We start from the raw sequence: 15,980 nt of genomic DNA, 5'->3' as shown, positions 1-15,980 counted from the left end.
GAGTTATTGGGGATTAGCGAGACATAAAGCACAAAAGGCTCATTTAAAGATAAACGTCATTGGTGGTGTGTTAGCGGACGCCCCTAATGCGAGCTATATAAAAGACCAACAAACTATAAGGTGGTCATATGACTACTGAGTTCAACATGGCTCGTGTTTTGCTTCTGTTTTTGTTTACGCTGTCCGGTGTTTTTGCCGGACGTTATTTTAACGAGAATCAACCTTGTTACAGACCTCTGGCACGAAGAAGTCAAATGGGAATCAAGTATGTGATTCAGCTATTCTTTTTGAATTTCAGGAAGTAAGAGCCATAAGCATGCGAAAATGTTCGCTACACAAACTATGAAAGACTTTATTAAGCAGGTAGCTAAAACTAAATAACTGGGTTATCACCTCTATTGCTTTATGATAATAGTAATCGCTGACTTGGGTTTTCTCCGTGTTGCACGTGCTCATGACCGTCTTCAGTTTTGTTTTGCTAGTAGAAATCGGCCATCTGTGACGCGACTCAATAAGCCGTAACAGGAATTTTATCTAATTAAAGACTGACCCATTTATATCAGTATATTCATCTAAGAATTAAGGCACTATTTGTCGTATAGTCTCTCTATACCTAAACTGGATGTACCGCCTTGCGTTAAGTCCAAAAATGAGCACATTTGATTCGAGTGAAATCGTGAGAAGCAACTGATTAGATATCTGAGTAGATATGTAATGGTTAATGAGCAATGTTTTTAATCTTCATGGAAAAATATAATCTTTTTCAAGGGTAATTTTGTGTTTAAATTAACCCGTTAACAAGTTTACATGGTGGTCATGAACAGGATAACTGGCGTAAATTTCTTTTGGGAGTGGTGGACCTTAACAATGTTTTACTTATTAAAAAAATGCAGGTGTGTTGTTGTAAATCCTGAGGGGAGGATGTTCCGTCTGTGAAAACTAGAAAAAGAAAGGTATCTCTCTTTTTAAAGATAAGAAAGAGGGAGACACACAGAAGTGATTTTTGTGTATTAATTTGAAACTTTACCAGAGATTCTTGAGTATCACAAATATTTAATGTGTATTACATGTGAGAATTGTGAAGCCAACCCCATCAGGTAACTCTTAATGGGTAAATAAAAGTGAAATGTTTTCCATCAATTTGAGACCAGGTGATGTAAATGTTTCCACCTTGCTTAGCTGTTACATGCGTGAGTCACTTCTTTCATGCCATAGTCCTTTTGGATTTATGAGCACTCTAATTTCACTCTTAAGGCCTTGCGTACAAGTTGCATGATCTGTTTGCTTTTGAAATTTCACACTTTTTGCTTGAATTCAAATCACTACATCACTTATCATATTTCTTGTTTGACTCCAATGTCACCCAGTTTATTGCAGGTGTCACATGTCGTGGCAATTCGGCGTTTGAAATCATTAAGAGAAAAACACAGAGTGGTGAAAAGGTAGCAAAATTTCACAAGAATCTCTGTAAATTGAAACTGATGAGTTCCTCATCCGCATGATTGTGTACCTGGTTCTAATTGTGAAACCAGGGCTTTTAAGCTCTGCCTCCCCCCTTTATGTACTGAGCTATGAATAGCCTGCGCATGTCTGTGTTTGGTGAATGTGTACTGTAGTCACATACTATTTGCTGTGAAATGTCTTTTGAATGCAGGAAGCCTGTAAGTGTTTATTGCCAGGTTACCAGGGCATTTCAAAAGTTGCCTGAAACAACAAGGTTTTGGGTACCTGTTTGTTCATGCTAGAACTGCCTTTGAAGCAGACCGCTGTTTTTCCTTTCTGTTTGCATTTCACTGCAAGTTCTTTTTCCTTAGGACGGTGCCACGTCCACATGAATACCTGAACATTGCTGAGCTGCCCAAAGCCTGGGACTGGAGAAATATCAATGGCACCAACTTTGTCAGTACCACACGCAACCAACACATCCCCCAGTACTGTGGGTCCTGTTGGGCTCACGGTAGCACAAGTGCACTTGCAGGTACATGTCATATGAAGTATGTGGAGTGTGTGTGTGTGTGTGTGTGTGTGTGTGTGTGTGTGTGCGCGCGCGCATGTGTATAATATATAAATGTAATGCACGCTCTAGCTAGCTATCTCTGGTTTTTGTGTTGTCTATTGTGTAAAAATGTGGTTTTTACAAGAATCATGTGAGTCATACAAGAGTCATGTGAGCTGAGATGTTTTTGCTTAGTCTTTTAGCACCTGACCTGCAGTGGGTGGGGGTGGAATAACTTCTGCTGACAGGTTATATTTTCTATGAAAGTTTGTACTCACATCTTCACTTTATTTCAGATCGGATTAATATCAAGCGGCAGGCAGCTTGGCCGTCTGCATATCTCTCAGTCCAGAATGTTATTGACTGTGCAAATGCTGGCTCCTGTCATGGGGGTGATCACTCTGGCGTGTGGGAATATGCCCACTCCAATGGCATCCCTGACGAAACCTGCAACAATTACCAGGCAAAAGACCAGGGTAACTGAAATCCACTTGTTAAAATGTGCTGATGTGTAGAGTCCAAATCGACTTGAAATCGGAGAGCTCTCATGAACACATTATGGAATGTCTTGTTTAAAAAAAGTTGTTGTTTTGGGTTTCTTATTTAACTTTAATAGATTTTTTGTTGTTTTAATAAATACAAGTTTAAAAATGACTGATTCTTACAATGACAAGTTTGTCATTTGTGCCTGCTTGTCTTCCCCTGAAGTGGAGTAATAACATTTTGCTTTTTAGTCTTTCAGATGGGGTTGGCTCCAAGCTTAGGATTTATGAATAACTATACTGACCACACTCTGTTTATAAACTGATTGGGATATAGTGGTTCTTGGGGGAAACCAGGCGGATGTTCACAAGTTCGAGGATGGTGGCAGTAATCTTATCCTGAAAGAAGGATCCTGCTGAAGGACTGTGAAGTTGGCACAGGGGGAAAAGCTGTGTTTTGTGTGTGATTTTTATTTTCAGATTGTAAACCCTTTAATCAATGTGGTACATGCACAACCTTTGGTCAGTGTAATATTGTGAAGAATTACACGCTGTGGAAGGTTGGAGACTATGGCTCTGTGAGTGGCCTAGAGAAGATGAAAGCTGAAATTTATGCTGGGGGTCCCATCAGGTACACAAGCCAAATGTCATATTCTGAATTACTTATTTTTTCAAAAATATGTATTGCTTCAAGTAAACTTGGGGGTACATTTTGATGTCGTTGTTTCTAGAGTAGAATGAAGAAACTGAAACTTCAGGTGTTTAAATATTTTCACTTACTAAGGCTATATTTATGGTTTCTTTACATATATAGCTGTGGGATCATGGCTACTGACAAGCTGGATGCATACACTGGTGGTCTATACTATGAGTATGTGGATAATCCCTACATTAACCACATTGTGTCTGTGGCTGGCTGGGGTGTCGATGAGAATGGAATAGAGTATTGGATTGTCCGGAACTCCTGGGGAGAGCCGTGGGTAAGCATGCTCTGAACAGGATAAGATCACACCTGTTATTTTTAATGTGTTCTGTTCACTTGTGCCCTTAGCCCTCACTGCTTTTAAAGTTCAGGTTTAGGAACATGAATGTGTAATTTTAAAGTAGTACTTTAGTTTTATTTGAATACATTTTCCACAGCAAAGTGTAGATGCTCTCTTGGATCAGTCATGTCTGTGTACGAGTTAAAGAAACCCTGATTTATCCCCCCCCACTGTTTTACAACTGGTTTTGATTTTGTACACCAGTTCATCACATAACAATTGTGTAGAACAGAGTGTAGTCACTGGATTATCTCTAATTGCTACACCTTTTTGAAATTGTCATTGTAATAGTTGCTGCTGCAAATAGATAGATACAAACAATTACACACACACAAATGCAGACATTGTGTAGGCACAGCCCGCAGAGTCCAGGTAAGAGCATATTACTTTTTATATATCTCAATTGTTCATTAATCACTTGTATGCAGTTCTGATTTATGGGCCAGGAAGTTCATGCTTTCTGTACTTCTGAACATTTTGTCTATAGTAGATGTATCTGAATACCTTTTGTTCTGTGCCCTGAAGAAAAGCACAGCACAGTACAGCTTGGACAAATTGTATTTTATCTACCTTTTTATGTACAGGGTGAAAAGGGATGGCTCAGGATCGTGACCAGTGCTTACAAAGGTGGTAGTGGAAGCCAATATAACCTAGCCCTTGAGGAGGACTGCATGTATGGAGACCCCATTGTACCAGCAGGCTACATCTGGAATGTTTAGCAGAGGGAGACCAACTAAGTTGCACAGTGCCTAAAACAATTGTAGTTCAGTGTTTTGTGATTGATCCCAGAGCTGCAACCACGTGCTACTTTTGGTTTTCTCTGCAGGGAATATCTATGTACTGACTGTTAAAGCTGAATCCAAAAATCTATTTGTTTGTTATATAGGAATCTTTATACTACATCTATTTAAATCATGACCTTTTTTTTGTAGTGGATGCAAAATGTCTCTTTTTGCACTGAAAAATAGGCCACTCCACCTGCAGTTTGATTTAACTATTCCACTTTGTTCCTTTCAGCTTAAAGTGAAAGCTGAGTTTTTAACCTCTTGCCAACATGCTGTAGTGGACACCCATTCAGATCCCAGCCCTGTTTCACAAATCTTGTTTTCCCACTGTCTTAGCTTTTGCCGGAGTCCATGTTTCACTTGTTGGATCAATACATTACATTACATTACATTACATTAAGCAACCTTCTACACCAGATCCATCACAGTGCTTACTTAATGTCTGCTCTGCTCCTTTGGTGCATAATAACCACTTCTGGCACTATTTAGAAACTTCATTATATACCTCCTGGTGTTTTCTAGAGGTCCATTCACCTTGACTATTAAAATAAACCAACAATATACAACAACTTTATTAATAAAAAAAACCCCAAAAAGGAATAATTACAAAAGTGAACAGTCTAGAACGTAAATGTACCATACAGAAGTTTGCTACAATGTGTTTTTGCTTGATGATCAAGCATATTTGAAGAACAATTCTTTGTTTTAATGTCCAGTCACCTGTGAGAGGTCAGTCATCCCAGCTGCATAAAGCCTTCTAGGTAAAAACACTTGTGTAACCTCAGTTTCACTGTCCATAAAACAGTTACTTGAATTTGAAAAGTTAAAATGTGACCCTAGTACCAACATTCTCCCAAGTGTGTGCACATAGGAGCTGCATTTCAGGCTTTATGTACACTGCTGTTGAGTTGTAGTGGCTCTCTGACTGGATGTTATGAAGTCCTAACAGCACGTAGCCCTGCACTTGTAGACTCAAAGACAACCACAAAAATTAGGCAGTGCAGACAGAGCTGGTTTCAGTTCATCATGATGAAGTTGGATTTGCAGTGTGCTGAAAAGGAACACAGAAATAAATGAATGCAAGCATAGGAGGCTGAGGGCAGTGGGAAAACAACAGCATGTGAGCTACACACAACTTCAGAGATGCGTAGTTGTAGGGAAGACACAATCAATGAACTGTAGCATACTCAGGAAGTGTTCTGTCAATCAAGGCTATGCAGAGCCACAGGTGTTTCAAATCATGGGTGGTAGACCATCTGCTGCAGTACACTATGGGACTTTTTTTTTGTTGTGCCTTGTCCAGAGTTAAATGGCACATAAACTACAATGAATTATTTTTCACCGTCTTGGTAAAAGTACTGTAAAGAGAACACCCAACACATCTTACCCCAAGATGCAAACCACTGGTAAACCTATAGGATCAACATGCCAGAGTACAGGTGGTTGAAAAGTACAGTAAAAAAAAAAAAAAAAAGCTTCCAAGATTTTACGTCTTATAGAGAGATGGCATAAATATTAACCTGTATAGGTATTCTATACTATGTACATGCACGAAGTATGACAAGAGTGTGCAGCTCAGTACAGGAATTTGCAATAGAATAATCAAACATATTGCAAAGAGAGTCAAAGCTAAATTTGATAAAAATGTTACAAAAGTTGTGTGTAATATGAGTTTTAAACTCTCACCCCCATCCAGTTTTTAGGGTGAGCAGACAGCATATGGAGCCATAAGTTAATGGTCTGGTATAAGAACCTGTTTTTACACAGCTTGCAAACTGCACAACTGATGTCCAGTTTCTCTCTAGATCCTCTGAACCCCCCAAAACAGTCACACTATTCTTCAAAGGTTTTTTGCTGCCAGCACTTAATCTTTGCGTCTTAGCCTTATTGTAGGGTAGTCCTCTAAGTCTTAACAGATATAATAAGTCAAGCCAATGTCAATCTCACTGGGGTTTCATTTCCAATGCCATTTAAAAGGCACAAGTCTACACTGGAGAAAACACACATCAATAATTCCTATCTGCTGACACCTGAATTAGGACCAAATCTAGAAACATCTCTTGTATCTGTGGACTAGAAATTTAAAAATGCATGGACTTTTACCAATGAATGGATTCAAAAGCTACAATGGGATTTTATGATGTCAATATACATACATCATTCTATATAATAAAAGTACAGTTTTCCCATTGCTTTGTGGTCAGAGATAAAATATATAGTCAAGCAGAGCTGACTATCCACTGGATAGATACTGTCTACCCGAGTTCACTGGGAATTTAAAATATTAAATTTATTTGTGAGATAAGCTGATTTTATTGGTCATCAGTTTATCATGAACTTTAAATATAGAATTTCTTGCTACTTACTTCAATTATAGTAATATATGAAAAACATATTTCAGTGTGATTCAACATTTGGCATATCAATTTTGTGTTTAAGTTTCTATCCTTACTTACCAGTACTACTCAGTCAACATGCCTCATTTCCAGTAAGGACTGAAATACTGCTTAAGCTTTAAGCTTAAGTTTCTGAACACATCTGAGGGCAGTTGGTAGTTCAGTGGTTAAGGTATCTGACTTGTAATCAGAAGGGCCCCTGATTAAGGCCCTTAACCCTCAATTATTCAAGTTGTACTCGGTTAGAACTGTAAGTCGCTTTTGAGAAAAGCATCAGCTAAATGCCGTATATGTAAATACTCACCTATGAACTCGGCCACGGGGTCGTGCTCTCCTTCAGTGCGGATGGTTCCAGCTATGCTGTCATTTTCGAGGATTGGTAAAAACAGATGAACAAAGTCGGAGGTGTATGGGGGAGCAATAACATCCAGAACCTTAGGAAACAGTGGCAGACAGAAAATGAATCACAGACCTGTAGATAATAGATGGAGAAATGACTTGAAGTCACTTCAAACATTTGACTCTGGGCTGCACAATGACATTCAAATAAGATAAACAGTTATTTACTAAATGACAACCTCTCACCTCAGTGACAAAGTATCTGATGAGCGAGATGTCCGTGTTAAGTTTTTCAAGACATTTACGGATGTAGCCGACCACTGGCAGCACATACCCTCGGCTCAACAGATGAACCATGCGGTCCAGCAACGTCTTTTTCAGCTCCAGCTAAGTAGGTATACACACAAACACACACGAGGTTTGTGTCTAGCCAGGAAATCCCAGATGCTATAAGCTCTTTCATGAGGGTACAATGAGATGTGAGGGTCTGGTGTGGTAGGTATGTGTACACAGGAACAACGTAAATATACCTGTTCCATGACATCGAGTTGGGAATGTTCTGTTTCAAAAAGTTTCACAAGCAACTGCAGCACCTGTGGGTGGAGCAGCTGATGGCACGCACTTATCTAAAAAGGAAGCACAAATGTATTTTGGTTTCAGCAAAATATGAACACTCTTCTATGACTGAGCCCACACATAACCACATCCTAGGGTGATTTTGCAGATTTCAGAAGTTAGCTGTAGTAACTCCATATGTTCTTTGTAAAAACAGTTAATCCTGAAAGAACCATGTAGGTTTTAAGTACGAATTGCCTTGATTCTAAATTTGACTCCTGATTATTTAACATGAATCCAACATGCTATCAAAAACCTACCTGCACTAAATGAGTCAGTGTGCATCAGAGTTAATCCTTTCCAGGGATTGTATTTTAATGACCACTGACATAAGACTGATTTAATGATTCCATTAAATCTTTGCCAAAAAGACATGTATTGCTAGCCAACATCAGTCACCCACAGTCATCAGGCTGTTTAAGCAGTCAGTATTTGTCATTGGCATTATCAGACTAATACCAACAGAGGCATATTTAGAGGGCCAGTACCCAGCTGGGATGCACAGCAATGCTTTTACCTCATCCAGTAAGGCCAAATGGACAGGAGTATGGTCTGTCTGCAGCTGGAAGTAACGAGGCTCTGACACAGTCCAGTCGACCCACTTCAGCACTCCCATCGCTACTACTGGAAACCTGACAGTGACTCACACACACACACACGCCAAAAAAAAAACAAAAAAATCTAACCACAAAGGTATATTTCCTTTTTGTCTGTGAACAACATATACATGTGTTTGTGTGTGCAGTAAAAGGCTTCTATGTGGAAAAGGGCGGCTTACGTATAGTACACCCACCTGATACACTGGTACAGGGTACTAAGCTCTGCCACTAGTTCTGTAGCTCCTTTATTTTCATTACAGCACAAATTATGAACAGTCTCAATGGCTTTGGAGGTGGACTTCAGCTCATCCTTATTGATATTAACACGCTTGTTCTGATGGGGAAGAAAGAGTCAGAGATACAAACTAAAAGGGTATTCTTCTGAAACCTACTTACTTTAAGGTTTTATGTTTTATGCTATCGGATACCACAAAGGGTTTTTTCCTTCATATACAGAATATGCATCAAAAAAAAAAATCTTAATCTTAAAATTACAGGTGTTTATTTGTTTGCATATGTTGTATTAACATAATAAATATTCATTAACACATTTTTAAGTGAATCTGTACCTTCTTCCAAGTCTCCACAACACTGGCTGCGTAGGCCAGAATGTGAATGTATTTGTGCTTATGGTCCTGGTTGATCTTGGCCCCAGGTTTAAATAGGGACTGCATGAACAGATCCAGGAAAGCTGGAACACGGATCTTCAAGCCAAAAACAGAAGCATAATAAATATCACTTAGGCAAATTTGTAAATTCATATCCAACTATATCTGACTAAACCTAAAGATGGAATTAAATAACCTTAAAAAAGAATGGGTAAAAGCTGTTGTTGGAAGTAGAGGATGAAATGGTTTATGACAAATAACATCAACCAGACAGTTCAAAGTCAATGGTCTTTACTTTGCACTGACACTTAATGTAGATCTAAAAATAAAGTGAAATTGATTTAAGCACCCACTTATTCAAACACTCGAATGTGTTTTAGCGAACGTGTCAAACGAACCAGTTCCACAGGAGGAGGATCCATGCTGCTGAACATCTTGAAGAGGACGGTGATATCTGCCGGGTTGAGTGCCCCTTTGGACAGCATGGCACCGAGGGCCTGGCACGCACGTGGGTATACTGCTGCTGTGCCCAGAGCCAATGTAATCTGACTCGCATCATGCCCACTTGAAACGACACACCAAAACACACCTATTAAGAAAGTCCCAACGTACAAAGCAAGCTGTGTTTGCTAAGCCAAACAAACATGGCAAATACTGTAAGATGCAAAAACATTCACTGGGACAATGACTGTAACTATACAGTGTAAATTGTGAGTAAATGATCACTGGTGAGTGTGATATCTGCTGCACCTCTGAAGGGCATATCTTTGTACTTCCTGTCCAATACGACGGACGGCTGATCCACCTTGCTCCTCCTGCGCCAGAATGGACATCATGGCCTGAGCAAACAGGTATGTGTGCTCACCATGACACACCATCTTCTGCTCACCCCCCAACCAACACACACAAACAAACACACATGTTTAAAACAACAGGGCCGTTTTCAGAATGCAAATAATAAACACACAACTATAAAGATAAAACACAAACCATCAAACAGCAAATAAAGGAAAAGTAGAGTAACACTGGGCTTAGACTTTTCCAATACCTCAAAAGCTCTTTTCTCCCCCAATTACACTGGTGAAGCAAATTATAGCGCATTTTTCCATATGTATTGCTAGCACAATCTGTTAGCTAACTAATGGGTCATACTAAAAGGGATCATTACATAGTGACTGCTATTATACCAACTATGAAAAGAAAAAAAATGTAATATTGAGTGAAATTAATTTCTAAGTTCTAGTTAATACTCTGTCATGGGTTTAAACAGAGGAAATTAACAGTAGTACATGGTGCATTGCAAAACTTACAGCAAACTCCGGCAGGTTCTTTTCCAGGTTTTGTTCTCCTCCATCAAGTAGTGTGGAAAGGGAGGTTCGTAGGACCCTAGAGAAAACCTCCAGCTGCTGACAAGCTGTAGACACACTAGTGATCTCACCTTGGTATCCTGCATCAGAGATCAGCTGGCCATCAGCAAGAGCAATAAAATGCAAAAAGAAAAAAATAATTTTACCATGCTGCTCTGGGGAAAGGAGGTCAGGAGATTGTTTATTCCTGTAAATCCTCTTTCAGCAGGCTAAACAACACAAATCTGACACTAAGGACAGGATCCTGAACATCCACAGACCATGAGAACACTAGCTGTGCACCTTATTCCTACCATGGGCCTTTTTCAGCTTTTCTCATGCTTATTGATTTACTAATTTTTTTGTGCTTATATTACATTAGAAGAGAAGAGAAGCTTTTCTTTATCCTGAGTTACCTTAACTGTAAAGTTTAGCATCAGGCAGTCTGGATGGGCCTCAGCAAGTTTATAAAACAGGTCTCTCCATGTGGTGTGAGCTATCATCTGCTCCAGCCATGCTGGCGTCTAAAGATTAAAGTTTAAGAGACAATTTTAATTTTATATCAAAATATGGTCAGGATATTTTAAAATCATTACTGAAATTTATTTTACAAGGTGGATTCTCCCCCCCCCCCCCAAAAAAAAGAAGTAGTCTGAATTGTGGTATAACAGTGGAGTTACAAAAAGGATGATAATAATAATAATAACAATAATGTCAACAACAAGAAATAAAAAATAATAACAATAATAATAAGACATTTTACAAATTATTTGGACATTTAAAAACATAATCTTGTCTGTGTCACAAAATCCTTTACCTCTCCTTCTACAGTAAAAATGGAATCAGCCTTTTGTGGATCAAAGTGTTTGATGAGGAGACTCTTCAGATGATTCTCTACTCGCTCTTGTACCTGGGCTGGCTCCACACCTAGACATGAACAAACATATACAGATAAGATCTGACACTATGAATGTCAGTTAATAAAGCCAAGCTCCTGTATTGATGGAATTGTTTAATAAATACTAAATAATAACAAATAAAGCATCCCTTATGACTGATAAAAGTATAAATATATACCCATCTGAATTAGCCACTCCGCCAACAGGTTTACTGTTTGTGCGACAGCAGAATAGTTCTCCGAAAGAAGCTGAATTACGTGCTCAGGTGAACCACCCGCCTGAAAATAGCTTTGGCGACACAAGAATAAATTATTTAAAACCATGAATGGGTTGTGAATAACAAAATGGAATGTTTCATATTTAATCTATCTTCTTCATACAAACATTTTCTTTTGGATACGGTACTGTTGCAACGTACTCACGTTTTCAGTGTATTAAAGACAGTCGGTTCCATGATGTAGTCCCTACTGGAGAATTTTTGCAAGCATTCCTCCTGTACTTTGCCATCTGCCTCTGCATCCGCGTAACCATCCTCCTAAAGAGAAAACGTTCATTTTGATCCAAGTAAAATCAAAACATAGGGAGCTTTCAATAACAAAAGAAACTAAGACTACACTGAGACTGATCTACTACACTTTAGCTACTTCATAATCACGAAAAAATTCATAAGAACTTAGCTAACCGCTTTCCCACTGGAATTCATATGCATTTAGACAGGAAGGACTAGTAGAGTAAGTTAGCTGGGACAGCTAGCTAGCTATCTGAGTTACCTAGAAAAGACGAGATGAACAAGCTAACTAGCTAGCTTTCACCTGTACGAATAAGACAAACAAACAAGCAAACTATCAGAAAGCCATTTATCCAACTGCAAAATAAACAGCATAAATCACCATATTGGCATCTTGTCCGTCCCACTCGCCAAGACCCGCATAGTATTCTTCCATAATTAGTCACAAATTGTAGAGTTAAATTTTTCTACTATATCGACGTGTTTACAAACTAGCTAAATGGCGCAGACGCAACACGTCATTATGTCGAATGTCGCTCGCTCGCTAAGATAACTAGCTACTTCCGGCATCTTCTGTACCGGATGAATAAAGATGAATGCATGACGTCAAAATAGCAATACTGGATAAATAATAACCAAATTGCCTACATGTAACATTCAGTTTGTTTCACATTCTATACTTTTGTGCAACTATTTTGTCTCACTAGCGGTATGTTATATTTTATACGCACACACACGCGCGCATACATTATATATGCATGTTTGCACAGCTGATGGAGGCCCTTTGTCTGAAACGTCATGTTCCTCTAAAACCTTTGATACCCCACTACAATTTAGAATACACTGCAGTTATTATAGAGATAATAACTGTTTATTTGCGGTTGGTTCCTTTAATTCCCCCACCCCTTTGCCACAAAATCCGAGAGAGAGAGAGAGAGAGAGAGAGAGAGAGAGAGAGAGAGAGCGCTGGATGAGTTCCATTCACTGAGGCAAGAAGGTTAATCATTCTTAAATATGACAGTCAGTGTTCCGGCTGTTATAACCAAGCTAGTTAACGTTAGCTAACCAGCCCAGCAAGAAAATTGTAAAACGCGGTTAGGTCCAGAAGCATCCAGAGTCACAGAATGAGAATAAGCAAGCACCTCTTACGCTGATATTTAACCCATAAATGAATAAAGAAATACAACATTTATAAATACATTTTTCCTGTTTCCTGGGAGGATGGGCCTTGGATAAACTAATGTGCTAGGAGACCAAAATTAGTCGCCGCGCTATACACAGCACACAGAAATATTCCGTATGACCACATATTCGCGACTAAATGATTTTCAGATCTAAAGGATGTAGACCACACAACAGTGCACCAAAAGTTTTTGCTCCGGTCGTAATTGAATATGGCAGTAATAAGGGTGGCCTTTCTTCTGTCTTCAGAAATGCTTCTGTTATTCTTGGAATGCTGTTATACATGTTTTGAACAAACACCGAACCACTTCTAGAAAACCAGGCATGGTATGTCGAACACTGAAGGAGCAGATGGGTTAAAGACTTCTTTAGACTTTCTAAAAAGACAAACTGTATAACACTTTAAAATTTAAAGTTTTAAAGATTTGTGCTCATCACACTACGTTTTTTGTTTTTTGTTTTTTAATCTTGGCAGCTGTAATGCTAATCAATCACTTAAAAAAAATAAAGATTAGGTCAGCTTTAAAAGTGAATACTAAAAATTACTTATCCACCACTGACATCTGCATATTTTTGTCATTTAACAGTTTTGCCTCAGACTCCACCAAACACTTTTGGGTGCACCGATGTTTTCAACATTTGACTTGTTAAGACAGCTGATTCTATAAATATAAGTAATAAAGTTTACTTATTCACAACAATATTATTATTATAAGCAATAAGAAACATGTTGCTTCTCAATTGTAAAGTGTAGTCACTTCAACATTTGACTTCTTTTGCACTTGTATAATTTTATTTACCTCCTTTATCTCTGAAAGTCAAATCATACAAGTGATTTTGATGTAAAGACTTACTGAAATAACTGCAGGATTCAATCCACATCCCCTTAATTTCTTCCTCCAGGAATCACAACTTCCAAGAGGGCTTTTGTTGAACTTGGTTATATGGTGTTACCAATATGGGCCCACCAACGCATTGTTGTTAGGGTGGAGAGCAGAATTCATATATACACTGAAGTGGGGAAATGTTTTTTGAATACTCATAACCATAATTTTAAATATTAAAATGTGGTGTTTGTTCAATTACTTATTGTTGTGCCAGCAGTAAAATACTATAACAGCTTGTTCTATTGTAAATGATGGTAGCATTGAAGCTTTGCTATCTACTTATCTAAGTAATAAAATAGAAGAATGTTACCGGATTGAAACAAATTTGCTCCCTGTCAATGTGCTAGATCACCAAGGCTTCTAAAAGTGAAACAGTTTTAAAGAAACATATTTACCACTAAAATATACAGAGTATTTTGGTTTAAAAAACAGAAAAATGTGTCCATATTACTCCAATGTATGTAATATGACATGGAGGACCAGGACATCTCAAAAAGGCCATCTTTTTTACACTACACAGAAGTCTTAAGTTGTGCCTGTCAATGTACAGCAATACAGTAAGGTTTACAGTAAGGGTATTAAGCATGGCTTTTAAGTGCTGTCCAAATTTGAACTAGTAGCAGCAGGCGTAATAAGTCCATCTAGCTTTAAAGCCATTAAAAGTATAGATCACTGGATCACTGCTATATCTAGTCTTTACTGATTGATTTGGGGCCAAAACATGGTTAGCCTTGTCAAAGTGCGTGCGTGTGTATAATTCAGACATTGTTACACTTTTCCTTTATCGCTATAATTTGAATCTTTGTACAAAATGTACAGTAAGTGTGAGACATGGGGGGGGGGGGGGGGGGGGGGGGGGGCAACATATACACTGAAATCTTGTATCTTGGAGATAGAGAGTCAGGCAGGAGGGCATTTGATACTCAAAATCTCACTCACTTATTGCTGCAGCGAGTCTGAACTAGAAAACAACAGCAAGGGGAAAAAGAACACCAAAAGAAAACATACTAAAATGTCATAGCTTAACATCCCTCCAGAAAAACACCTGTACCACATTTTGCAGAAGACATGACCGTCTCAGACTGGTCAGTAGTTATCACATTTTTGTTATTTACTCAAAGGATGGTGTTTTGCAAAAAAAGTATAAAATGACAAATAAATAAAAGAGAATAAATATAATGCTTGTTATCAGATGGACCAATAGAGCACCAATAAGTTGGCCCCAGCTCTTGTGAGATTGGGAAGCATGACAGGAAGCTGTGGTATAGACAGTTATGATAGGCTGTTGTCCTGTGATGCACAGCTGGGTTTTTTTTTTCTAGTATGTGTTTGTAAAGCAGCTTTTTACAGATGACTACTAGAGGGGAGGACATTTAACCAAATCTGACACTGTAGCTCTCTGAACAAGTTCACACTTGGATACGCTGAAGTTTCTCCCTCTTTTTTTGTCTTTTCACTCTTTTTTAGCAAAGGGATTTGGTTTGTTGAAGTATCGATACACATTTTTGCATTTGGGTAATTTTTGTCTCTCCTCTAAAAGAGTTAAAGCTATAAAAAAGGGAGTTATGCCCCATCCCCTGCCTCCAAAAATGTAGGCTATTGGTGACAAAAAGCAAAATAAAACCTGTACAAAGCAAGCAAATATATATAAATAATATATTTACACATATAAATATATATTTATATATACTGTATATTATGTTTTTTTTGTACTACACAGCATCAGATGTTTCTTTGAATCCTAAAATATGTATCAGACAGGGTAAAATTAAATAAACAAAAGGTAAAAGAAAATGCACAAAAAGAAAAGAAAAGACTGAATGACAATAGCTGTCCCACACTCCTCTGATGAGCGGCCTCGTTAGTTGTCTTTTGCTCATGACCCAAGACCAGTTCCCTGGTTTTTGTTTGAATAGTTCTGATTAGGTCTCGGCTTAAAAGAAGCTGGTCCTAGTTCTGTAAAAAAAAGGGCAACTTTGAACCAGAGTCTGGCAAGGTTCTGGTCAGAGGTGAACGTTGCAAAGGAACTGAAGGAGGCAGGGCAGAGCCAAACAGCGCAATGAATATCTTACTTACATCTTAGCTCATTTTACACGTACAGTCGTGATCAAGGCACAGGGAGCTTCTACAAGTTACTTTTTTTCTTCAATAAAGTTGTACAAAATAATACATTTTACAGTCTGTACAAGAGTAATGAACCGGCACAGAAATAAAGATAGACAGGGCAAAACATAGGTGTGGACGGCGGAGTAGAGAAGGGAACGAGACAGAATATCTGAACAAGCTGTTCGACTT

The 15,980-nt window shown here is 38.4% G+C and overlaps 2 protein-coding genes across 2 annotated transcripts; one reads left to right on the top strand and one right to left on the bottom strand.

Moving 5' to 3' along the window:
* Positions 1-90: 90 nt before the first annotated feature.
* ctsz (cathepsin Z) lies at positions 91-6,498 on the top strand. The gene is made up of 6 exons (XM_027010772.3): positions 91-265; positions 1,815-1,978; positions 2,293-2,472; positions 2,959-3,109; positions 3,293-3,458; positions 4,106-6,498. The coding sequence occupies exons 1-6, from the start codon at positions 129-131 to the stop codon at positions 4,238-4,240; spliced, it is 933 nt and encodes a 310-aa protein (XP_026866573.2). The 5' UTR covers positions 91-128; the 3' UTR covers positions 4,241-6,498.
* nelfcd (negative elongation factor complex member C/D) lies at positions 4,855-12,169 on the bottom strand. Its single transcript, XM_027010770.3, has 15 exons — positions 11,999-12,169; positions 11,531-11,643; positions 11,287-11,396; positions 11,027-11,136; positions 10,626-10,733; positions 10,174-10,326; positions 9,614-9,744; positions 9,262-9,427; positions 8,825-8,959; positions 8,450-8,589; positions 8,174-8,288; positions 7,572-7,667; positions 7,288-7,428; positions 7,007-7,136; positions 4,855-5,357 (listed from the first exon to the last, which is right to left on the bottom strand). Exons 1-15 carry the CDS (start codon positions 12,050-12,052, stop codon positions 5,323-5,325), a joined length of 1,737 nt encoding a protein of 578 aa, XP_026866571.1. The 5' UTR covers positions 12,053-12,169; the 3' UTR covers positions 4,855-5,322.
* Positions 12,170-15,980: the final 3,811 nt, after the last annotated feature.

The sequence above is a fragment of the Electrophorus electricus genome, chromosome 7 (genome assembly GCF_041902795.1).
Source record: "Electrophorus electricus isolate QZ-2024a chromosome 7, ASM4190279v1, whole genome shotgun sequence".
Lineage (NCBI taxonomy): Eukaryota > Metazoa > Chordata > Actinopteri > Gymnotiformes > Gymnotidae > Electrophorus > Electrophorus electricus.
Note: the sequence above shows the minus strand (reverse complement) of the source record. Positions and strands in the feature narration are given on the sequence as shown.

What these genes read in the sequence shown, in the direction of transcription:
- ctsz (XM_027010772.3), top strand. Translation starts at nt 129, where the DNA reads ATGACTACTGAGTTCAACATGGCTCGTGTTTTGCTTCTGTTTTTGTTT. An exon ending in AGAAGTCAAATGGGAATCAA is followed by an intron (nt 266 to 1,814) that starts GTATGTGATTCA and finishes CTTTTTCCTTAG; the next exon opens with GACGGTGCCACGTCCACATG. An exon ending in TAGCACAAGTGCACTTGCAG is followed by an intron (nt 1,979 to 2,292) that starts GTACATGTCATA and finishes ACTTTATTTCAG; the next exon opens with ATCGGATTAATATCAAGCGG.
- nelfcd (XM_027010770.3), bottom strand. Translation starts at nt 12,052, where the DNA reads ATGGAAGAATACTATGCGGGTCTTGGCGAGTGGGACGGACAAGATGCC. An exon ending in CAAAGATATGCCCTTCAGAG is followed by an intron (nt 9,428 to 9,613) that starts GTGCAGCAGATA and finishes TGTCGTTTCAAG; the next exon opens with TGGGCATGATGCGAGTCAGA. An exon ending in CCCCGTGGCCGAGTTCATAG is followed by an intron (nt 5,358 to 7,006) that starts GTGAGTATTTAC and finishes GTTCCTTTTCAG; the next exon opens with CACACTGCAAATCCAACTTC.